The sequence below is a fragment of the Gekko japonicus genome, unplaced genomic scaffold, assembly GCF_001447785.1.
Source record: "Gekko japonicus isolate JY-2015 unplaced genomic scaffold, Gekko_japonicus_V1.1 scaffold1424, whole genome shotgun sequence".
NCBI lineage: Eukaryota > Metazoa > Chordata > Lepidosauria > Squamata > Gekkonidae > Gekko > Gekko japonicus.
In genome coordinates this window covers 55,519-80,455 of record NW_015173173.1, presented here as the reverse complement: position 1 = coordinate 80,455, position 24,937 = coordinate 55,519, and the positions used below count along the sequence as shown (strand labels likewise).

The 24,937-nt window shown below is 44.2% G+C and overlaps 1 protein-coding gene across 1 annotated transcript in view; it reads right to left on the bottom strand.

Annotated features, from left to right (window-relative positions):
• Positions 1-3,573, bottom strand: part of CD247 (CD247 molecule) — a 20,746-nt gene extending 17,173 nt beyond the window's left edge. Inside the window, exons 1-2 of the mRNA XM_015422549.1 lie at positions 3,526-3,573; positions 1,291-1,435 (exon numbers count right to left, since the gene is read on the bottom strand). Coding sequence (XP_015278035.1) covers positions 1,291-1,435; positions 3,526-3,573 — 193 coding nt within the window. The remainder of the gene's footprint in view (positions 1-1,290; positions 1,436-3,525) is intronic.
• Positions 3,574-24,937: the final 21,364 nt, after the last annotated feature.

Sequence of the window (24,937 nt, the reverse complement as noted above, 5' to 3'; positions counted from 1 at the left end):
AAAGAGCCTTCCACAACATCTTCTACATGAGATCCTTTAATTAGCCATGCCCAGTGTTCCCTCTAAGCTGAGTTAGTATGAGTTAGCTCACAGGTTTTTAGCCTCCGGCTCACACATTTTTGCCTTAGCTCAGGAAGGATCGCTACAGAGCAAACTCATTGATGCAGGAGCCAAATCGCTCGCTCACAACTTTAATGCCAGAAGCTCACAAAGTAGAATTTTTGCTCACAAGACTTCACAGCTTAGAGGGAACATTGGCCATGCCAGGCACTGAACTTAGCACCATCTGCGTGCAAAGCAGGAGCTCAACCATTGAGCCATGGCCAGCTGTCTGGTTCTAGATCTGCCATGAACATTGTTATAAGAGTACACATCTTGAAGGCACAAAGCCCATTTCTTCAACAAAAGGACAATGCTTGCTAATAACAGTACTCCAGTTATTTTGAAGAATCAAAATAATTTTCCAATTAACCTTAAATGTACACAAAAGCAGGTCTTTGGAACTTGCTGAATGTCCAGTCCAATTTTAAATGATACCACCCAAGCAGTAGAAATGCACCTTGCTTTTACCCTTTTAATTAAGTAATTAAAAGTAACAGCTTAAACTGGCACAGCTGACATTTTGCGGAGATTTAATTTTGAATTTCTTTCAGCCAAACACTGCAGTCATAACTTTTCCAACAATAAAAATTATGTTAAATGCACAGGCTACAATGGATTTAAGCACACTTAACTACATCCCACTTTGTAGTTATTGGTGGAACCAAGAGATATGCTTAGGTGGTTTACATCAATGTGAGCAACTTTCAAAGTGCATTGCTGAACAGAGCTAATTAGTGGTGGGGGGGGACCCTCTCTAGTAGGAAGGGTAACAGATGGCTTTAAAAAGGGCATCAGACAAGTTCATGGAAGACAGGTCTAGTAATGGCTATTAGACATGACAAGCCAGGAGTCTTCCTGCAGAAAATTGGAGGAGCACAATTTGCAGCCCTTCCCCAAAATATCCTCCTCTAAGCTCACAGCTGTTTGAGCTAGCCAGAGTTAAATGGACCGCTGCTTCTGACATCAGCATAAAGAGTGCCTTTAATGGCTTGCTGCTGTTAGTGTGGGTACCCTGCGCATTTTCAGCCTCCTTGATTTGCGGTTCAGTCTGACAATTCTCTCTCTCTATTCAGTGCAAGATTCCCTATGCTGTGTTTCAGCAGCCAGGGCTCCATTTGATGCCAGTGAAGTACAACCTTCAGTCTCCCGTAAAGTTTTTTCATTGTCATTTTTGTGCTGCCTTCTTACAACCAAATATTAAGGGCTCGGTGTTAGGTTGTGTATGAGCATCTAGACATGTAAGGGGGGAGGGATTAAAGAGTTCAGAAGGAAAGTATGCCTTGTACAGTTTTCTCTCATAATCATGGATGGCCACAATTTTTGCTACAGAATGCTGAAAAAGGAACAGTAAGAAGCTTTACTTGTCCACAGGTTTGTCAGCTCAGGGAATTCCTGGAGGTTTGGAGGTGGCGCCTGGGGAGGACAGAGTTTAGGGGAGGGGAGGGGACCCCAACAGGAATGTGATGCTAATATGGAGTCCACACCCTGAAACAGCCATCTTCTCCAAGGGAACTGATCTTGGTCATCTGGAAATCAGATGTAATCCCAGGAGATCGCCAGATCCCACCTGGAGACTGGCAACCCTGCAGTGTACAGGAAAAGTGGGTGGAGGTAACAGATGTAGATTCTGCTGGCATGCAAAACCAAAAACGAGAAAGGTTCTTTCCAGCCATCCCTTCTGCATTCACGTGCCTTTCTGAAAGTCATGGGGAAGACCTGAACTACTCATAAGGCACCAAAGCCATTCTTAATTGACTCATTTCTCAAGCAGGCTTGTAGTTCAGCAAAAACAGTCACGCTTAGGGAAGGGGGGAGTCAGCTGTTTTCAATTCTTCATATTGCAAGAAGTACAAACAAAGGGTTTTCCTGAAACGATGTCATGTAAGTTCATAGCAATTGCCAACACGAATGCCAATCCACACAAGCCCAAGGGTGGACTGGCCCTTTCAATTTCCCATTAGGTTGGTATCCCAGAGGGCCACTGATAATCAAGCACAAACCAAGCCCCAGTGGCGAGACCTGGCCAGTGTAGTGTCAGAAAAAGCCTCATGTCAGATTTTACCTCTAAATGCTACCAAACACACTCAGAATAGAGCATGTTCTGTAGCAGCAACTGAGGCCCATTCCCTGCAGTTGCCCACAACTAGCTTCATATTGACCTACCTCACAAATTAGAGGCTTAGAGACTGTGTGATATGATATTCAGGCCCAAACCAGGGGGGGACGGGACTTGTAGATGCGGAGAGTACAAGCTATCATGAAAAATCTGCCATACTGCAAAGCAGGGCTCTTTTTGTAGAAAAAGCCCAGCAGGAACTCATTAGCATAATAGGCCACACCCAACAGCAGGAACTCATTAGCATATTGGGCCACACCCCTGACCGCACAGCTCATTAGCACATTAGGCCGCACCCACATGTTACCAGAAGTGTGGTCATCCAGCCACACCCACCTTTTGCTTGTTATTCTGTTTACCTTGTTTGTTGTCAAAACCCAGGGCCTTTTTTTGTAGCAGGAACTCCTTTGCATGTTAGGCCACACACCCCTAATGTAGCCAATCCTAATGAGTTCCTGCTGTTGGGTGTGGCCTATTATGCTAATGAGTTCCTGCTGGGCGTGGCCAACTTGGGAACCAGCCGGAACTCTGTTCCTGTGCGTTCCTGCCCAAAAATAGCCCTGCTGCAAAGTAGCTGTAGAACTAGGAATAATGGAGTATTCAGTCTCTCCCACTGTAGATATTACGGTATCATTACATGTCCATACTGCCTCCCAAAACGTATGGTGATTCTGCGTCTAGCATTCACTCCACATTTTCTCAACTTGGAGGGAAAAGTGCAGCTCAAAACCACATTCAAATACCTCGGGGCAACACCGTACTGACTGCAAAGTCACCTCTGAATGGCCATAAAATGGTCATAAATTTAGGCAGAAGGTACAATAAAATCTGATAATCAAAGAAAGCAAAAGCAGCATGGAGTGTGGAGGCTACCATAAAAATCCGAGGATCAGAGGGAGTGAAAGCAGCATGCAATGAGAAGGGAATTTCTGTTACAACGTGGGTTTTGTAAAGCAACGAAGGGAAAAGTCAATGCAGAATCAGCCATAGTTAATACCCTGCCAAGTGAAGTGAATTCTGTCACTAGTCAAAGATACTGGGCATGTGTGCTGAGGCATTATGATGACCACATGACAGCTGTGCCTCCATGCAGCAAAATGTGACAATTTGAGCAACAAAAACAGCTCCCCTGTTTGAGGCACTTGTTTGCACACTCATTAACACAAAATGCCTCAACGAGGCAAAACAGGATGGGAGGCTTTCCAGCAGCAGTGTAGGAGAGGGCAGCAGTCATCATTAAATCATTAGCACTGATAGAATTACCAACTGGCCAGAAAAAGGCCGGCCGGCCTGCCTCCTCTGCTTACCCTGCAGAAACAAGCAAATACATCTTCTCCCAGCATGGAGATACACATCATCATCTGCTAATGGCTGCAGATGACACTTCTGTTAAAGGGAGGGGGAGAAGCCCCTCCCCTCCAAACCAGCGACCCTAGTCACTGACTGAGTCCCAGCCAAGCAGCTCCTGCCAGGATCACACTGCTCAGCTTACTCCTAGGCCATTTTAGCAGCCCCGTCCACCCCTGTATGTGATGGAAACTGTGATCAAGACATAGCTGACTTATGATGACTCCATAGGGTTTTCAGGGCAAAAGATGAACAGAGGTGGTTTGCCATTGCTTGCTGCTGCACAGATTGGGTTGCCAACCTCCAGGTGGTGGCTGGAGATCTCCTACAATTACAACTGATCTGCAGGCAACAGAGGTCCGTTCACCTGGAGAAAGATGAACTCTATGGCATCACACCCCACTGAAGTCCTGCCTCTTCCCAAATCTCACCCTCCTCAGGCTCCACCTCCAAGAGCTGGCAACCCGGAGCTGGCAACCTTAGCAAAGCAGCCCTGGACTTCGTTGGTGATCTCCCATCCACGTCCTAACCAGGGTCGGCCGTGCTTAACTTCCAAGATTTGTCAAGATCGGGCTAGCCTGGGCCATCCAGATCAGGACACCACCCCCCGTATAAGCCAATCAAATGCTGTAATGCTTGAACAAATATTGCACAACATGGACAAACCGTGCCAGTGCTATATTGCTGCTGCAGTCCATTTCCCCACGTGCTCTGTATTCTAATTCTAAACGTCACCCTAGACAGTTACTTCCAAAAATATCAGCATTTATAGCAATGATCAAAACTATGGTAGCAAGCAACAATGCAAGTTCTTAAAAGCTCAATTATCTGAATGTAGCAAGTTCTGTTTATGTCAATGGAATGTACTTCTCAGTCATTGGTTCTGACTTAGCACAAAACCTACAACTGATCGACTACATTCAGCTAGCAAATCACAATATGTGCACATGTAACTTTGGGTTGGTGTCTAGCAGAAAGAAGACCATGGATACCAAACTAGGAAGCAGGATTGCCAGGCACAACCTGGTAACTGACAAAAGATGGGGGAGGCGAGGACTGCCACTGGAGGGCAATCAGCATCTCCAGTGCAATGATGTAACTTTCAGTGGGACCCAGAAGTGACAGCATCATGCCAGGATTGATGTTCTAGAATTCAAAATTCGCCCCGAACTGTTTTGACAAATTCTAGAGCATCGCCAGGAATGATGATGTCACTTCCAGGTTGCACCAGAAGAAGCATCATCACCACACCAGGGATGCCTTTCTCACCCCCTCCCCCATTTTGTCTGAGCAGTTCCTCCTGTTACCCAGGTGAGCAGTGCCAGGCAATGGGAAGATCCCGGGCCCCCAGTGGGAACCTGGCAACACTACCAAGAAGCGTGGAGGCAGCACATAGGTAAAAGGTTGCAAACCGCCTTCCCTGTTATATTCATTCCTCTGGTGATGACGAGTGCTTAGTATCATTTCACCATATCAGTTCCCTTCTCATGCAGAGAATCAGTGCGGCCAGAACACATACAACCACAGTATAACAAAATGTAAAACAAAAGCAGTTTCTGGTTGGTGGTCTATTTGCAGGAGTAGCTGCAGCTTCTCATAAACTGACCTGCCCAGTAAGGTGGCCACCTTCCGTGAAGTCAGAATAACCATTTAGACTTCTAGATGCTTTGTACAAAAGACACTACTACAGAGTTACAAAATTAAAATCCTTCACCAGTTAAATCCTTCACTACAGGACTTCTCGTTTAATAATCTGTTCAAAACACTTTGCAGCTATCTAGCTTAGCGTTCACACACTTTAAGAATGAACAGAATCAAATTTTGTTTAATGTGAAAAGTCAGCTCTTCATATCTGAGCACAGAAACACTTATATGCTTGTTATACGCTCTTCTTACAAGGATAGTACTTTGCTATAACAATAGTACAGTGAAAAGAGATGTAAAATTTCCAGAAGCAACGCTTACCTTCCTGTCAAAACTAAACTTCTTTTATGGATTTAACAATGTTAAATGCATAATTTATAACTTAATTACCATAGAAAATTGTGCTATTGTTATATTTATGGAATTTAAAAGTATAAATATTGGGCATAGGTTCCAAAATTACATCAGCAAGTTCCTTTGTTTGTTTGTTTTGACTTTTATTCCACCCTCCCCAGGAACAAGCTCAGGGCGGATAACAACAACAATATAAAATAATATAAACACAATAATTCAGTAGTTAAAACAGTTAAAACCATATGAATTAAAACAGGTAGCTATATCAATTAAAGTGCAATAGTCTCAGAAGCTGGAGTCGCTGGGCCACTAAAAATCTGGGCCACATAGAGATGGAGAGCTTCAGCAAGGGAGGCCAACTTTATTGGATGCCCACCGCCTCATCCAAAGGACTGGTGGAATACCTCCATTTTACAGGCCCTGTAGAAGTATAGAAGGTCCCACGGGGCCCTGATCTCAAGTGGAAGCATGTTCCACCAGGCCGGGGTAAGGCCAGAGAACCCTCTGGCTTTAGTCTAGGCTAAGCAAACAACTCTTGGGCCAGGGCCAACCAGCAGATGTTGATCGGCTGAGCACAACGCTCTCCAGGGCACATATGGGGAGAGGTGATCCCTCAGACATGTCGGTCCCAGGCTCCACAGGGCTTTGAGGGTGAGTAATAGGGCTGCCAAGTGGGGGCAGGGGGGCGGGTAAACCCTCGCTTTGGAGGCCCGATTTCCACTGCCGCGGAATTGGGCCCCGGGGGGAACTCCGCCCCCCGAAGCGCAGCATGGCTACGTCACCAGAGGTGACACAACCACGTCGACCACGTTGGGGCCATGGCCCGGATCATCAGAGGAAAAACTCTATGGTTTTCCCTCCGACGATCGGGGCCACGCCCTCAACGTGGTCGACGTCGCGCGTCACTTCTGGTGATGCGCTGGCGGCGCCCGTGCGCATCCGGAGACAGCTCCCGGAGCCTGGTGAGGCTCCCCCGCCAGTGAGTTTTTTTGACTTGGCAACCCTAGTCAGTACCAACACCTTGAAATGGATCTGGTACTCAGTTGGTAGCCAGTGCAATTGGTGTAGCACTGGCTGAATGCATGCCCACACAGACGATGCAGTCAGCAGGCATGCCACCGTACTTTGCACTAGCTGGAGTTTCCAGATCAGTCTCAGGGGCAAGCCCACAGTAATCAAGCCTGGAAGTGACCATTGCATGGGTCACCATAGTCAAGTCTCGGGTACCAGTTGCCTGATCTGCCAAAGATGATAAAAGGCCAACCTGGCAACTGCGTTGACCTGGGCCTCCACGGAAAGTAAGGCATCCAGGATCACTCCCAGGCTCTTCACCTTCTGGGCCGGCACAAGTGATGCGCTGTCCAAGGTTGGAAGCCTGCTTCCTGACTTAAACACACACCCTGCACAGGTACAGGACCTCCATCTTTGCTGGATTAAGTTTCAACCGGCTCTGCTACAACCACCCAGCCACGCCCTCCAGTGCCCTGGCCAAGTCCTCTGGGGCGGAGTCCAGGCAGCCATCCAACAACACATAGAGTTGGGTGTCATCTGCCTATTAGTGACAGCCCAGCCCAAACCCTCGGACCAACTGGGTGAGGGGCCGCGTGTAGATGTTAAACAGCATTGGCAAGAGGATCGCCCCCTGCAGCACTCCACAGTCAAGTGGGTATCATGGGGAGATCTGCTTGCCAAGTGCCACCCTCTGTCCCCAACCATGGAGAAAGGGGGAAAACCATTGTAAAGCAGTCCCCCAAACTCCTATGTCAGTGAGGCAGTGGTCATAAGATTGTAGTCAACCATGTCGAATACTGCCATTACCATCCCTATGCCTATCCTAGACTGCAACTCTCTTCCTTCATCATGTGTTCTCTTTTTGCTAGGTTGAGCACTATTTCCCTTGCAAGAGAAGACCAGGGCAAAGTAGCAATTGAGCAGTTCTGCCCTCTCTTCGTCACACCTGTTAAAATTCCACTTTCCTCTCCCTGCAATGGGCCTACCACTTTCTTGTTCTTTTTCTTGCTCCAATCATAACCAAAGAACCATTTTTTGTTATGTTTAGCATCTCTCACTAGCCTAAGCTCATATTGAGCATTAGGTTTTCTATTATATTCATCCTTGCTTATATGGCCCTCCTGCCATTTCCTAAATGTGTCTTTTTTCAATTCCCAGATCTTTAGAAAGCTGTTTATGGAGCTTTAGGTTTCTCCCATTTTTCCTTCTCATTGGATTTGCTTTTAAGAACCTCTCACCCCTCTTGAACTCCCTTGTCCTTGAATATCTGTGACCATGGGATTCTACCCAGCAAAACTTTAAGTTGATTAAAATTTGCTTTTCTAAATTCCAACCTATATGCCTGATTACATCCAGTTTTTCCCTTCCCCCAGATCTTATATTCCAAAATTACTTAGGGTGCCTATTACTTTCACCTCATCAACCAGCTCTTTCCTGTTTGTGAGAATCAAGTCCAAGACAGTAGACCCCCTTGTTTCCTTCCCCACCTTCTGGAAAATTAAGTCAGCAAGACAAGTCAGGGATTTATTAGACCTTTCATTTTCAACAGAGTTTGCCTTCCAACAGATATCAAGGTAACTGAAATCTCCCATGACCACTATGTCCCATCTCTTGAACATTTTGTAATCTGGTATAGGAGCGCATCATCCAAGTCATCTGCCTGGCTTGATGGTCTATAATAGACCCCCCACCACCACCATAGTATCACTGGTCAGGGCCACCTATCAGGAGCATGTGACCCCAATACTACAGCAACTACACTGGCTACCGATCCACTCCCAAGCCCAATTCAAGGTGTTGGTTTTGACATTCAAAGCCCTACATGGCTTTGGATTCCGGTATCTGAAGGACCATCTTCTTCCATATATTCATGCCCAGCAATTAAGATCACAGGTAGAGGCCCTCCTGAATGTCCCATCAATTAAAGAATTTCATCTGGTGAGTCCACAAGAGAGGGCCTTTCGAGTGGTAGCCTCGTGATTATGGAACAAACTCCCCAAGGAGGTGTGCCTGACCGCCCCCCTCACTTTCAATCTTTAAGAATAAGTTCAAGATGGTTTTATTTAGAACTACATTTGATTAATTTATTGGCACTCCTAAACTGTGATTTTGAATTTGGTTTTTTTTTTTAATGTATTCTATTTTACGTATTTTATCTGCATTGTAAGCCACGGGTTCTGCAGGATAGAAAGGTGGCTAATAAATGTTTTAAATAAATGAGTGAATAAAATAAATAGAATGTAGAAAGAAATATGAAACCAGAAGCCTGTAGTGTAGTGGGGGAAGGGGATCCTCCTTTCCCGTCCTTAATTTGTCTGAATGTTGTGGCAGATGTATCCATTAACACATACACAACCTATACATTTAAAAGTTCATATCAAAGTTAATGACTCACAAGTCACAACCGGCCAAAGTGCAGGGAGGAAAGACTAAGTAAACTGGACAACATATTTCAAAACCACATCACCCCTGGAACACCCTCTTCAACACTATTATTATACTTTGATTTTTCTCCCTTCAGGTGATGAATCTGTCTAGACAAAGTAGCACTTCTGATGTAAGATAGGTAGCCGCTAGAGACATGGCCTTCACTGTAATGGTCCCTCAGCTGTGAAATGCCTTTCCCATATAGCTATCTGTCTGATGTCTGGCCTGTGAAATCCGGGGCACACAGCTATCGAATTCTAAACTTGGAAGAGACCTTATAGCTGTAGCCAACTTGTCCAATTTACTCCCCAATGCAGGAGATCCAAAAGGAGAGCATACCCAACAGCTGGCTGTCTAGGTTCTGCCTGAAGGCCTCCACCAAAGGAGAGCTCACCTACCCCTCGGTATCTGGTTCCATTGTTAAAGCATTCTTACCATTACAAATTTTCACCTAAAGTTCCACCAGAATCTACACTGCTGTAACTTAAGCTTATTAGATGTAGTCTTCTCTTCTGCCACTGCTGAGTCTTTGCCCCCTTTCAAGTGACAAGCCTTAAAGTAGGTGAAGGGCATAAATACGTCACCCCTTAGACTTCTCTTCTCCTGGCTAAACATATTCAGTTCCCGCAATCCTTTCTCTTAGGACTTGTTTCCAGACACATACACACACCACAGCATCTTTGCTGCCCTCCTCTGAACACGTTCCAATTTGCCTACTTTTTAAAATTTGCTAGGTTAACATATTTCTGTGAATCAAGGCTTTAGATTACTTTTCTCCACCCTTCATATATAGTTACTGTTACCAATTGGATGCTGAGTTATGTAATTTTATATATTTGTTCATGTTTGGAGAATGAATTGTTCCAATCCGCTGTATTATCATTCCTGTTGGAAAGAGCTGTCAAGTCACAGCTGATTTATGGCAACCTTTTAGGGCAGGGGTCCCCGACATTGTGCCCGTGAGCGGATTGGGGCCCACCAACACCTTTTCTGGTGCCTGCCTGCCAAGTGGATCTGCACAAGGATCTACATAGTGTTAATGGAAGTTAAGCTGCGGCAGTCATTTTGTGGCTGGCTCCACCTCCTGTGGCAGCCGTTTTGTGGCAGCCATTGTATTGCCATGTCCAGCATCCCATGCCAGAATTCCAAATGTGCCCACAGTCTGAAATAGGTTGAGGAGCAAGAGATGTTCAGAAGTGGTTTGCTACCCCCTGCCATCCATCTAAATACTAGCCAGGGCCATCCCTCCTTAGCTTCCAAGATCTGACGAGACCGGGCGAGCCTTAGCCACTTCAAAAGTCTTTTAGGAAGTGAGTCTGGATATAGATCTTTCAAATAAATAACTATTTGCTGCAGATATATTTTTACACATGCAGTACCAAAACCAGAGTAATATTTTGATTGACCCCAAGAGCTGAACTGCATGCCAGAAGAATATCATTCTTATCACCGAGTAGATTATAATTCAATGACTTGCAGTAGAATGGGTTTAGTGCCTCCACTGAAAGATTTGAGATAATTTGATATGAAAGTGCTCTCTGCCTGGTATTTGATTACTGATAGTTGTTTCACACAAGCAAATCATTGTGATTTTGCTTTTTCTCCGTGTGGAGAGAAAGGAAAAAAGAAAAAAGCCAGTAAATTCTCTGTGTGAACATGCATATGTGAACTGGGAATGAAATCTAAAACACAGTCTCATCTTTCCATTTTACACCAATGTTGTCCACTTTGACACCTCAAGCTAGTCACAACAGTTTCCTCAAAGACAGATGTTTATCTAGACTCCATCCTCTTCTGCAAACATATTTTGACACCTTTAACAGAAAGATTTATATGACCAAGTAGAAAATGGCAAAGAATTACGATCTCCAAGTTTAAAAAAAAAAATGTCCTCAAATACTCTTAAAACTAAGCCAGTGTTTAGAACGGGCTTTCCATTTCCCATTCTGCTTTGGGAACAAGTAAAGGTGCATTAGTGTTAGATATGCATGCATTATAGTGGGGTTTTAATATCCTCATAAGAGATAAAAGAACTACACTTTCCATGTGTAATTCAACATGATCAGAAACCTTTAGTACACATTCAAATCCCCACCGTGCCATGAAGCTTGCTGGGGGATCTCAGGCCAATCACTGTCTCTCAGCCTATCCTAGTTCAGGTTGTTGTGAGTATAAAACATCAAAGGGAGAACCATGTATGCTTCCCTGAATTCCTTGGAGGAAGGATGGGGATACAAATGTACTGGACAGATAAGGTATATGGCCAGCTACTATCGCATATGTACAGCACATATATATGTACAGTATATATATATATATATATACACACACACACACACACACACATATATATATATGTACAGAATATATATATATGTACAGTGTGTATATATATATATATATATACACACACACACATATATATATATACACATACACACACACACACATATATATATATATATACACACACATATATATATATATACACACACATACATATATATGTATATGCACCTTGGTGTTTAGTCATGCCGGCCACATGACCACGGAAACGTCTTCGGACAGCGCTGGCTCTTCGGCTTTGAAACGGAGATGAGCACCGCAACCCTAGAGTCGGATTCGACTGGCTTTCGAGCAAGGGAACCTTTACCTTTACAGCACAGGGTCTACTTTCATATGGTCAGCTCTACATCACTGGAATCCATGTATGTACCAATTAGCTTCATAGGCTGGGTCAATTTTTCTCACCTAGGGAAAAAGCCATGCGATAGGCCCCATCTGTGCCGCTCCCCAGCACTATGTAGAATTGGATACCATATTTATTCACTTTGTTTATTACAACACCCAGCCTTTTCTTTTTGGCTCACGTACATTTATGTGAGTGAGACAGACAGAAGTGGTTCTCATAGTTTTCTGCTTTCTCGTGAAAATAAACTTTCTGGAGTTTAGGAAATAGCAATATTGATACTAAAGAACAACTGGTTATTAAGAACCAATTCACACACGTATTTCTTGTATGGTCAACATGTAGGCAACCAGAGATCTTAGCAACAGGTTTTAGTTAGGGCTTCTGGGTGTCATCACGTCGCCTTTCGGGCCAGTTGGGGGCAGGATTTTTCCCCACCGGCCAGTTGGGTGGCAGCGGGGAAGCACCTCCCAAAAGTGGGGGGGGGTTCCCCCCTGCTTGGGGATCTGGCAACCTTTCCTTAGTGGCAAGGTTAGGGATGCCACATGTCTGTTTTTGGCAGGCAATCTCCTGACGAAGAGCCCTCCCACCCCCTCTTGCCACTTGGGCTGGTGGCAGAAGCAGCAGGGGGCAGAAATGACGTGTCATTGTCACATCTGGGCAAAACCACAGGTGGGTCTATAAACTCTATGGTAATGCCACAGAGCAGGGGTCCCCAACCTTTTCAAGCCTGCAGGCACTTTTGGAATTCTGACACACTGTGGTGGGTGCAGCCACAAAATGGCTGCTGCAGGAGGTCATAGCAGTGAAGGTCCTTATTGCCACAGCAACATTTTTAAAAATCTGCACAGCCAATTAAACTCCAGTGACCAATGAGAAGCCTTGCTGATCAAAAGCTTCACCTGGCCCTACTCACTTTCTAAAAACATTTGGCAGGCACCATGGCACCCATTGGCACCATGTTGAGTACCCCTACTGTAGATTTTCTAGAGCTGACATCACACCCAGGTTTTTGCCTGGATGTGGTCAGCATGTAGCCCATGCTACATTTCTGCCTATGCCCCACCCACAAAGCTCCCAGGGATGCTGGGCCGTCACCTGGTATCCCCAGCTAAAGTACAAGCTTTGTGGCCAGAAGGCCTGAGAATCCAAACCCATCACCTCCAGTTAAAAACCTGGGATCACTGCCAATTAAGGTAGACAACACTGAGTTAAGTGGACCAATAGTATAACTTAATAGGAGGCATTTTAATATGACCAACTGTTTTTACTGGAGCAATGTCAATGCTAGGAATTTATTTGATAGCTTTGTCTTCATTCAGGTGCAAATGATACACAGACATCAGGTAGCTTGGAAAGATGTCTCAAGACAATACATTCCTCATTCCTATTGTGTTTACTCAGTGAAGAGTGTAGTTTGCTAATCCAAGTACTCTCAGGCCAACAGGTATAAGCTCTCCCAATGTGGTCAATGATCTCATATTTATACACAGAACCCATTCAAGTTTGAAACAGCAAGCAAAACTCAAGGCTTTGCCCTCCTTTTACTGGTGCAGAAACCACCCTCAGCCCCTGCCCCTCCCCCTTTACCACAGCAGGAAGACACATTAAAGCCACAGCGCAGGGGAAGTCACATCAGATCACCTTTGAAATTGCTCTTAGCTGTGCTAAGAACTCCTAAATGGTTTCCTCCTGCAGGATCCACATCAGGTCCTCCCCTTGTGTGCTGGATTGAAAGCAGAGCACGTCACCACCAGCATAAAAGCCACTTCCTCAACACAGAACAACCTTCGCCGGTGACTGATGTGCCTCTCACAACTAGACTTACTGAAGTACTTTCATGGGAGAGAAACTGAACAGGCAATTAAGACAGAAGAGTGGCGGGAGAAGGAGAAGTTAGGGTCAGAAGTATTAGGGAAGTAGGAAAAAGTAGAAGAAGAAACTGAGATGGTTGATCACATCTATCTCACTTCCTATTATAGCACATACCAACAATGATTCTCTAGCATGGAAGAAGATAACAAAGACCTGCAGCTTACTGGGGAGAAACTGACTGTGTCCCTATACCCTTTTCTCTGTATACCAAGGTTAAGTCTTTGAGGAACAAATGCTTGCTGAGTACTGTGTGTGGACTTTTTTGTTTTGGTTGAGAAACGGGAATACATTCCAATTTGTCGAGCACTGCATAAACTCCCAATCTAACATCAAATATCTGACACCCATATTCATACTAGCTTTTCTCCATAGCCTGTTACTTACCTAGGAAGCTGCTGGTGTGAACTGAGGCCCCGGTCACATGGGCCGGATATCGCGGGGGGAGGCGTGGCTGTTTGCCCCGGAGCGAACTACCACGCGGCAGCCGGATCAAGCGTCCCGCCGGACATCCCGCCGACGTCCCGTGGTTGGGGGGAGGTGCTGATCATACCTCACTCCTGCGGCGCGGCAAAGAAGCGGCGCCGCGGAGGTTGTTTTGTTTTTTTAAATGTAAGTGTTCGCATGCGCCGTTGGGTGCTTGTGCGCACCCGTGGAGACTTGACCCAAAAAAAACTTTTCGCGATGGGACATGGGCGGGCGCCGGATGCCACGAGCTAACACCAGAAATGTGATCTGACGCCCGCCCTTGCCCCACGCTTTCCGGAAACTAGTACCTCGGAGGTACTAGTTTTTTACAGCGCATCTTCGGAGTGAAGCCTCAGGTGAGCCACGGGAGCTCTACGCTTCCCAGATGTGGCGGTGAGATCGTGCCCAGAAAATCCGCCTATCTTCCGTCTCTCTAGTGTGCCTAATGCTCCGTGTGAGCGGGGCCCGAGTCAAGCAAACACACCAGTTCTGAGCAGTGACCAACTAAACGGGTCGGGGTGTGTGTGTGTCTGTGAATAGGTGATAAGGTACCAGTGTAAGTCTCACTATGGAAGTTTTAAAGGAATTTATAGAGAACCAAAATAGGATGAAAATCAGAAATAAGATTTATTAAAGAGGAATCCAGCAACACATTAAAGCAGGGGAATGAGCTATCTGCATGAGAGATTGATTCCAAGGACCAAGGAGACTGAGCAAATTATCATCTCAAGTAGAAGGCAGGGAATGTAAGGTTTGGATGGAGAGAGATCGAGAGAAATAGAGAGCGTCCTACAGTTTATAGCTACTGTAGGATTCTATGAGAGTTCAATACTGATGGGGAAGTCTAGACACAGGGCAATAAAAGGTAGTGGTTAGAGTGTCAGAATCTGGGAGACCCAGGTTCGAATCGCCACTGTGTCATAAATGCTTGCCAGGTGACCTTGGTCCAGTTACACACTCCCAGCCTAGCCTACCTCACATGGGTGCTGTGAGGATAAAATGTAGGAGAAGAGAATAATGTAAGCCACTTTGAGTTCCCATTGGGAAGAAAGGTGGGGTATAAATAAATGTAAATTAATTAAAATAAATAAAGCAGGGACACATGCCGTTTGCCAAATAGGAGCTTAACAAGATCACAAAACTGCCAGCCAACATGACTGAATAAGGTGAGGTACTACTTCTTCACTTTAATCTCTGACTTTTTTGGCCTATAGAAAAGAACTCAAAACAGGTGCAGATGTTCAGAAAGAAAAGTCTGAGGCTCCAACACAAAACATCATTTAGGAAGTACATTCCACTGAGCTCATTGGGACTTACTTCTCAATAAAAATGCAACCCATGTAGCTGTAGGCCGTGTTTCATGTAGCAGCATTTCTACACAGATGGCACTTTTATACACAGTAGCAGGAAACCTGTGTGTAGCTTGAAAATCTCTCTCACACTCACACACCCCTGTATATACTTAGCATTCAGATGTTAGAAGCCACAGGCAATTTTTCACAACTCCCCTTAACACCAGTGCAGCAATTATTATAAAATGTGGCTCTTCTGACCACACCGCCTCCCTTCTCAAGCAGTAAAGCCCTTATCTGTCAAAACCTTTCGACACTGCTTTCCAATTTACTAATCTTAATTATTGTCTTGTTGAAATCAGACTGTATCTTATAACTCAGGATCCTGAATCTTCTCTTCGGTTATCTAATAATTTAAACAAAAATTAGGATAGCCCACAAAGACTTTTAAGCTTTCAGCAAGAAAACAGATGAGAAAACAACCCTCAACATGCTAGCTGTCTGTCTGCAGGAAGTATTCGTATGGGGGGGGACCCCATCTGTGGTCTCTGATGTAATGCATTCTACCACTAATTCTGGTGCATGTATAGACTCTACCATATAGGGATGGACAGATTACCCCATCACCAGAGCTCAGACCAGGTGTCAGTCATATTTAAATAAGGATCCAGCATGTGAAGAAGAAAACCTATTTTTCTCAATCATGAAACAGCTTTTTCTCCTAGGTGCTGCAACTAATTGCCTGAAAAAAATGAGATGCTGCTTGGGATAGCAGACTGGCTCTAATTAACTGATAAGGACCAAGGTCATGGTAACAAGCAGACGACTACTTCCAGGCACTTCCTCATTGCAAACCCACCCTGGAAAAAAGGTAAAGAATCTCCCCACCCCCAACATGACAGGAAGGAGAAAGGGCTCAAGGAACTGGGAACCTGCCCCATCTAGGACATACAATACAGATTTTAACCTGGGCCTCCCAGATGCTAATTCAACAATTTCTACATCACACTGGTATATGCAACTGCCCTGGAAATGTCAAACAATCCCCTGTGGTGTGTATATATAGCATGCTGGAGATTGCACCTTGACCATAAATTGAATTTTAACTCAGAATAACTCATCCAAACGCCATACAGTAAAACATATTGTGAACCAAAAAGAACAAGAAAGCTGGAACAGGTGGTCTTCAATGTAATAAACTTCAAGAATCACCAGAACAGATAACACCATGTGTAAGATAACTAAAGCATTTGAAAACCTATAGTTTCGGCTTGGCATTACTGAATTGATTGATATATACATGCACATGCCTACAGAAAGAGTTCCAGGTTCATATCATGCTGAGCTTGTCACGTGACGTCCCTGTCCTTGAGCAATATTTGTTTCTGTCTGCAGTGTTAAACTGGAGAGAGTGCAGGGGCCCTCCACTCAATGGATTTTTCCAGAAGGTAGCAGCTGATGATAATTGATGAATCTTAAATTATGTGGGGGTTTTAAATCATCATTCAAAAATATCCAGGAAGGTTAAGGCTGCTACTGATTCAAATGATATGACTAAAAGCCATGACCAATTTTGTCTTTGTGTCCCTTCAATTTGCAGCTTTGTTTTGAAGGGAACAACATGAAGATACCTTTACCAAAATACACTGCCTATAATTCTTCCCCTTAATCTCATTCATTGCTGCTCTTCTGATCCACTAACTGGGCCTCTTCTCTGCAAGCTGCCTAACCTTTTACAGTTTAATTTATTTCTCCAACCAACCTTTATTCTCTTTCCCCCTCCTCCATTTTCTCAACCTCCCTTTCTACTTTTCATCTTTTTTTTTTTAAGAGTACAGAGAGGCTTTCCCATTTTGACTCTTTGATAAGCATAAAATTACATCCAGCTGAAAATGGGACATCAATGAGGAAACCATTAGAAAGTCTGGTTTCAAGAGCTGCTCAGAACATGAGTGATGTTATGAAGAGGAAGAATAGGGCATGTCTGTGCTTAGCGAAAAACTGATCTAGAGATCACATGAATACTGCTCTCCTGTCTGCCTGGCAGCACCTACAACACACAGCAGGGGCTATTCTTTAAAAAAAGGATTGCACCTGAAGTTCAATTGTGACTTTCATGCACTTCAAGAAAGTGGATAGAAGTTAATGAAGCCTGTAATGCACATAACAGGCAAGGGAGATATTAGCTCATCCCCCTTTTCTTCCCTTCACACCAGAACTAAGGAAGGCCAAGAAGAGACGGCAGCACAATACATTCTCTGTGGCTTCAGGTTAGGAGACCCGGCTGAGTAACTGTAACACAGAGCTACAGAAAAAGGAAATACGTCAGAAAATATTAAAGAGAGGGGGGGAAACAACAAGGGTATTGAATCTTTTTAAAAATCTGATAAAAAGGCTAGTTTGTACAATTTTCTGCCTCATCTTCTCCCTATGCAGTGCTGGGGAAGGCCCTCCCACCCTCTCCCACCATCGCCAGGCCCACCAGATTCCGCATGAGGGCATAATGTATACTTAGAGCCTACACAGACAAAAACTGCAGTGGTTTATTTATTTAGAATATTTTATGCCGCCTCTCCAGGAACCTGCCTAAGGCAGCTTACAAAGTAATAAAAATACTGAAATATACAAATTAAAATCCAGCGTTAAAACCCATCATAAAAACACAGATAATAAAAACAGTCCACTGACAGCTTAAAATAACCATGTCCAGACTCAAAGGCTCCTTACCACCTTGTCCTGCAGACTGCCAGCTCCTCTTTCCACCTGCAGAGTTGCAGCTCCTCCCCTGCCTGGAGATGACACAGTCCTATTATGCACGGGTGTTTCGCCTCGCTTTCACCATGCATGTCTGTCGGGTTTTCTTTTTCGTTCTGCATTGTTTTTCCTCCCTTCAGTGCTCAGTTCACTTTCTGTTCGCTGTTTGCCCGGGTTTTCTGAGAGGGCTTTTGTGCCGGTTTTCCCCCTTGCTTCGGTTCCATGCCAAAGGTAAGTCAAAGTAATACAGATTCCCTTGGATTCCCCCCTACCACCCTGTCCCTGCCCCTCGTAGGCCATTCCCCAGCCAATATTTTTTTTTTAAAATTTACAAGTGGCATAAGTCTAGTGATATGAGACCTTCGCTAGTCACCTGCCGCTTATTTTTTAAAAAATGATTCCCGGCTGAACCTGGCAGCATGAGAAGGCAGCAGAGAGCTGCACCTGCAGGGAGTCATTGGCTCTCCATATACACAGCGAGCCTGTCTCCGTGAGTGGTTTCTTGCTGTAGTGGTTTTCTTCAGTTTTGAGTTTTGCAGTAAGGAGAGTGTAAACAAAGTATGTTTTGATATATTAGAATTTTAAATTATTATACTCAGAATTTCTTTGCCTTTGATGTTTCTAAGCAGCTTTGATTCCTGTGTTCCAGGAGAAAAGTGGCATACAAATGTGCTAAATAAAATAATAAAACATCTATTTTTAGATAAATCCATTAATTAAAAGCCCAGGTGAACAGAAAAGCTTTGGCCTGGTGCCTGAGAGCAATGTAGATGCCATGTGAGCCTCAAAGGGAAGGGCATGTCATAAGGGAGGTACCACTAATGAAAAAACCCTGTCTCTGGTTGGAGGAGAAGGAATAAGAAGAAGATGAAGAAGAAGCCGGAGAAGATGATGAAAAAGAAGAAGACAAAGGAGGAGGAGGAGGAGGATTGGATTTATACCTTGCCCCTCACTCGAAGTCTCAGAGAAAATCTCCTTCCCTTCCTCTCCTTACAACAGACACCCCTTGAGGTAGGTGGGGCTGAAAGACTTCTGAGAGAACTGTTCTTTAGAGAACAGCTCTGAGAGAACTCTGACTGACCCAAGGTCACCCAGATGGCTGCATGTGGAGGAGTGGAGAATCAAACCCGATTCTCCAGATTAGAGTCCACCACTCTTAACCACTACACCAAACTGGCCCTCTCTGGGGGCAGAGAAAGACAGCAGGGCTTGTGGGACAGATCTTAACTAATGGGCTGGACAATATGGGAGGAGGTAGTCCTTGATTCCCCAATTGTATATTGGATATCAATCACTGTTTGGGAACATGTGCATTGGATTTTATGTGCATTGGATTTTATGGTATTTAATGGGCAAGGTAGGAGAGCAGTTTCTCACTTCTTCTCTGTGCATTGAGAGAAGTTATCTAAATTTAACAAAAGCATAAATATGACACTGGGTCAAGATGGTTAAATGTTGCTGGAGCAGACTGGCCATTTAACTTACAGAGAAATTTCCCAGGGGGACCACTGCCCTAGAGGGCTACTGGTGGTGACCAGGAGCAAGCACAGCCAATCCCCAGAAACTCTGCCAGTTCTTCAGGAACCATTTGGCCCGGATCCTTCAACAACAATGACAACCAGTGTCACCTCATCAATTGCCTCATCCCACACTGCCACCAGTTTGTGGGAGGAAGCAATGGGAGAATTAATGCTCATTGCTGGTGCCACCAAAGTCAATGCAACTTTTGCCACCCTGGTTTGCAGTGCTGCAGGAGCCACTCTACTTGGCTTGTTTTAGGGCCATTTTGACTTCCCAGTCCACTCCTAATGTTGCCTACCAACAGTCCTTTTGAATGTACTTTCTGGAAATGGCACTGTACTTCTCCTTTTCCAAGAAGTTCATAATCTGGATTACAAACCTCAAAATTGTTATTAAACTGTCAGTGATGCTCTGGGCAATCATCTTTGAACAAGGTGTCAAGGGTAGTATTATTTGGGTTATTCACATTTTTCTTCCGTACCCTCTTTTCTGGATACAGTAGAGGTAGGCAATCATTTTGGCCCAAGTACCCCAAAACCTGTAATATCTCCCTGTGATGATGGGCTGACAAAGAAAAGGAGAAGGAGAAAGGAGAGCTGTACTTGGCTAGATACACTCAGAGCAAACTGGTAGAATCCATGCTTTGCATGCAAGAGATTCCAGGTTAAATCCCTGTCACTTCCAATGTAAAGATCTCAGGTAAAGACCCCTCTGTGCCTGAGGCTCCAGAGAGCCACTGCTGGCAGGAATAGTGTAATGTATCCAGTCCAGACAAGTCCAGACAAGTCCAGAGACAAACGCTGAGCTTCGCTCCAAGAGACAATGGACTATGCAGATCCTAGCCCGCTCCAATCAGGGGGCTAGGTTCCCGGCCAAGAGCCTATGGGACTCTCGGTCACTGTAAATAACCTATAGGGAAGTAGGGGTGTGTTTTGGGTGGCGGTTTCTCGGGAGATATAGGCCGACCTGCGAGCCGGCCAAAGTTGTCTTGTTCCTGATGGAATAAAGTACGCTTTGCTGAAATCACTCTCCGTCTGCGTACTTTTCAAATAGATGACATTGAGGTGAATGCGTAAGGCAGCTTCACATGTTTGAAAGAAAAGAAAGCAAAGTACCTTAAGCAGTTTTATAGCTGAAAATAAACTTGGCAGCTACAGCTTCTGATGAAGTTGCATCCTTTAAAAATTCTGTACAACTATTAATATAGGACCCCTGCACTTTTTTAAAAAAAAATATGGTGACCCTGCTTCTAAAGTCGACATCAGGGAGCTTCTTAAACCAGTTTTGAAAGCTCTGGACATTCAAAGCCGGACATTCAAAGCTTTAAACCAGCTTCCAAACCCAATGTCAAATCCTATTTAAAAGCACACCATGCTGGTAACGGTTGATGCCAGCATAATCCTGATTAAGGCCAGTGGACAGAAACTGCATTCAAGAGTGGAGTGTGCAATTCTGCAGCCCGCATCCAAGCACACTGCTAAGGAATCAGGAACATTATATGCACTCTTCATGGGGGGTTGACGTCATGGTAGGAATGCACTCCCCTTATTTTGGGTTTCTTGGTGCAGGGGTTTGGCCTGGGCATTGAATTTGGGGGGGGCATACCCCCCCTTTCTTTTTCTTTTTTACAAAAATGCTTCTTATTTATGTTACATTTTAGAACTGGGACATAACTACATATTCAAAACACCATCCAAGCAATTGGATATTAAGCAAGTTCATATGAACCAATTTTCTAGAACCCTGGCAGCCACATAGGAATCAATGGGGGCAGCACATTTTACCTCTTTTGACCCACTTAGGGGTCGAATTTTTAAAAATCCCTTCTTAGCGAGCACCTCCACCACAGTGGGAGCGCTCTCCCCGAATTTGGTGTCTCTAGGTCCAGCGGTTTGGCCTGCCGTTGATTTTACGTTGAGGGGACTTTCTTTTATATATACGGATAGAAGGAAGCATGCCACTGGAATATTATCACAAGGCTTAATGCTTCACCTACAAGTGCACTTCATCAAATCAGAGCGGCCTGTGAGAGTGCACAACTAGTTATTCAGAATAACTGAATTACAGTAGTTTATTTCCAGCAGTCTAGGGAAGAGAGATGTTTAGGAAAGAGATTGGTCAGGGAAAGAGGTCTGATCCTTTCCAGCTCTACTACTCTGCAGCCATTTTGTGTATTGTGTGTAACGGTGATAAATAATTCTGTTAGTCTATCATTCATTTTATTATGGTATTCAGTACAATAATTCTATCATCACATTTGTTTGGTGTTCCACAATTTGTTTTTTACAAAATATGCTCCAAGTATTTCTATCTTATTCTCATTTTTCAGGTTCTTGCCGTCCAGCTGTCATCATAGATAGGTCGGTAATTCCCCTGCTAGTACAGTTTACCCAGAGACATAATAAAATTTCTAAATAAATTGGAAAAAATCCCAGAAGTGTTCTTTCTGGCTGCATGCGGTCTATTTAGATCAAAGCAGGGCTGTCAAGAGGAAATTTGGGCCCAGGAGAAAGATTCCCCCTGGACCTCCCTCACACAGTTAAAGGAACACAAAATTAAGAAGGAAAGGAAGAGAGAGAAAGGGGGTGTGCAAACTGAGACAAGTGAAATAAAATGGAATTTCCTTCTTCATTACTTTCTCATCATGGCAAAACAGAAAAACTGGGGAAAGGTAGACAGGATCCCACCACTGCTTCACAGAGTACAGAACAAAAAGCATTTCTAGGCATTCAGGTTCTTTAATTTTATACTTTCATTTAACTTGAAAACATAGGAAGTGCTTGCTTGCTTGCTTCAGGAAAGCATTTGCAGGTATTATTTCAATTCAAGCAAAGGGATTTTACCACAGAGTTTCCAGTGATTCCCAGAGAGGTGTGATGTCAATTTGAGTTTCCCTAGAAGTGAAGCCAGTGGCAGTAAACCATGTCTTTTTCTTGCTCACAATATTAAAATAGTATTATAATTCCTCAAACTCACCAGCCTATATGTCAAAAGAGTGTAGGAATGCTATAACCATCTAACAGATGGTCATCTTTCAGTTTACAGGTGAAAAAAGTCACCATAACCATCTAATGGACAGTCATCCTTCAGCCTATATGTGAAAAGGTCAAGGCACATTAACTTTGACAGGCAAACACAGAAACTGAGAGGATGATAGAGCAAGACAGCATTTTGGAGTCTCATACAGATAAACCACAGCATTAGAAGACACTTGTATCATATTCCTCTTGGAGCCAGTTAATCAGAATATCACACCATAACAAAAATTACACACAGAGACATATTCCAGGACATGGATCTAAAACAGTGCTGGTCATCAGCCCATAAATCAGTCAGAGGGACCCCATCTGCTGCATCTCAAGCCCAATAGTTGCCATTTTTGCTGCTTTTTGGAAGTACCTGCTACTGATGGATGTTACATATAAAGAACAGAGGCTCAAAATAATTTCTACTGAGACTAGTTTCTTTTTAAAAAATGTTAGAAAGAGCATCTAGTGCCATGTGGGAAGAGAAGCAGTGGGGCATATAAAGGGAAAGAGGGGAGATGCAGAGCACAGCAAATGCAGCCTGGTGTAAGACAAGGCAATCACTGCAGCATTGTCTGTTCTAAGAAAACCTTTTTTCCACAGAACACTGCGTCCCGCTGGGTAGAGCTGCCAGCGCTCATGCACCCACTTGTTATTCCCCCCCCCCTCAGCTGATTTTGAGATTGTCAGAATGAAGCTGTCACTTTTGCCAGCAGGTGCTGTCAATACCACCTCCACTCTACAGCAGTTATTACATGAGATTAAGAAAACTAGCTTCCCTGGGCAGTCCAAACTGACATGTAAAAAATAGGTTAGCCCTGGATTAACCTGATGAATGTGGGTGGTTTTACTTGAAATGACAGTGCAGATTGTCACCCTTTTTCTGTCATCAAAAACAGTGGTGCTGATGTTTTCCGCCAACTCTTGTGGAAAGTAGCCAGTGCCTAGGTAAACAAAGTATTCTATGCAATTTAACGAACTGGTCTCGTTCTTAGTTGAACTGCTTTTCCTTACTGCACAGGTTATGCTTGTTTTTCATATTCATGCAGGGGGTAAAAGTTCCTGAAGACCACCTGCGTAACAATAAAGCTGGACAAGCCCTATGCCTGCAGTCTTCCCCATTCCTTGCTACATGGATATCAACTGCTGTCTTCTGATTTAGTGCAAATCACAATTTATAATCAATCACTCCTGAACCAACAAACCAGAATTTGGGGGGGGGGGGGCCTCCTGCCCAGCAGGGCTTCTGATTGGCTGTGCAGATTAAAATAAAGTTGTTTCAGCACAAGCTGCCACCACAGTGTTTCTCTTATTCTTTCTCTCCTGTTTCCCAGAGCATTTCTCAGAACTACTCCTCTTGTCACCTGCATTTGGGCTTCGTGTGTATGTGTGCACACGCACACACACACACCTGCCTCTCACAGCAGCCATTTTGTGGTTGTGCCCTCCACATTGTGCCAGAGTTCCAAAGGTACCCACAAGCTCAAAAAGGTTGGGAACCTCTGCAATAGGGTTTTACAGATTACAGAATCAGAGAACAATGTAAACAGCAAACTATCTAAGGTAGGATATACTATGAACAATACAGGACCCTAGAGCAGCAGAGGATAGGACTCACAATCATGGGTTTAAATTAAGGGTGAGAATGTACCGGCTGGATATTATGAAAAACTTTTTTACAGTAAGAGTTGTGCCACAGTGGAATCAACTGCCTAGGGAGGCGGTGAGCTCCCCCTCACTGGCAGTCTTTCAGCAGCGGCTGATCCTGCACTAAGCAGGGGGGTTGGACTAGATGGCTTGTACGGCCTCTTCCAACTCTGGGATTCTATGACTCACTATTGTGGGAAAGACTGCAGAGCACAATCACTTATCCAGCCCCATTGCATCTGCATGAATTCATCCATCACAGCTTTTTTTTCCCCAAGTGGTAAGATGTCTTCATCTGCCCCACCCCACTTCTATCAGGAAGATGATGTAGACCAGCATTTCCGATCCTGTGGATACTGACCTATAATTGGGTCACAAAGGCTACAAAAGTGGGTTTTATTGATTTGTGCATGCTCTGTTTTTTATGTGATAGTAAAATTTATCGTGTAGCCATTAGCCATTACAATTTTTTTTTAAGTACAAATTATACAACTTACAGCACTGGAGTTTGAATTAGATTGAAGTGGGCCACCATACAAAGTAAATTTGGATTTGTGAGTCATCATGCTAAAAAGTTTGGGAACCACTTATGTAGAGTACTCTGGGGCACACAGTTACTTATTTGCAAGACATTTTGCAAATAAAAACCACACTCATTCTGAATTGG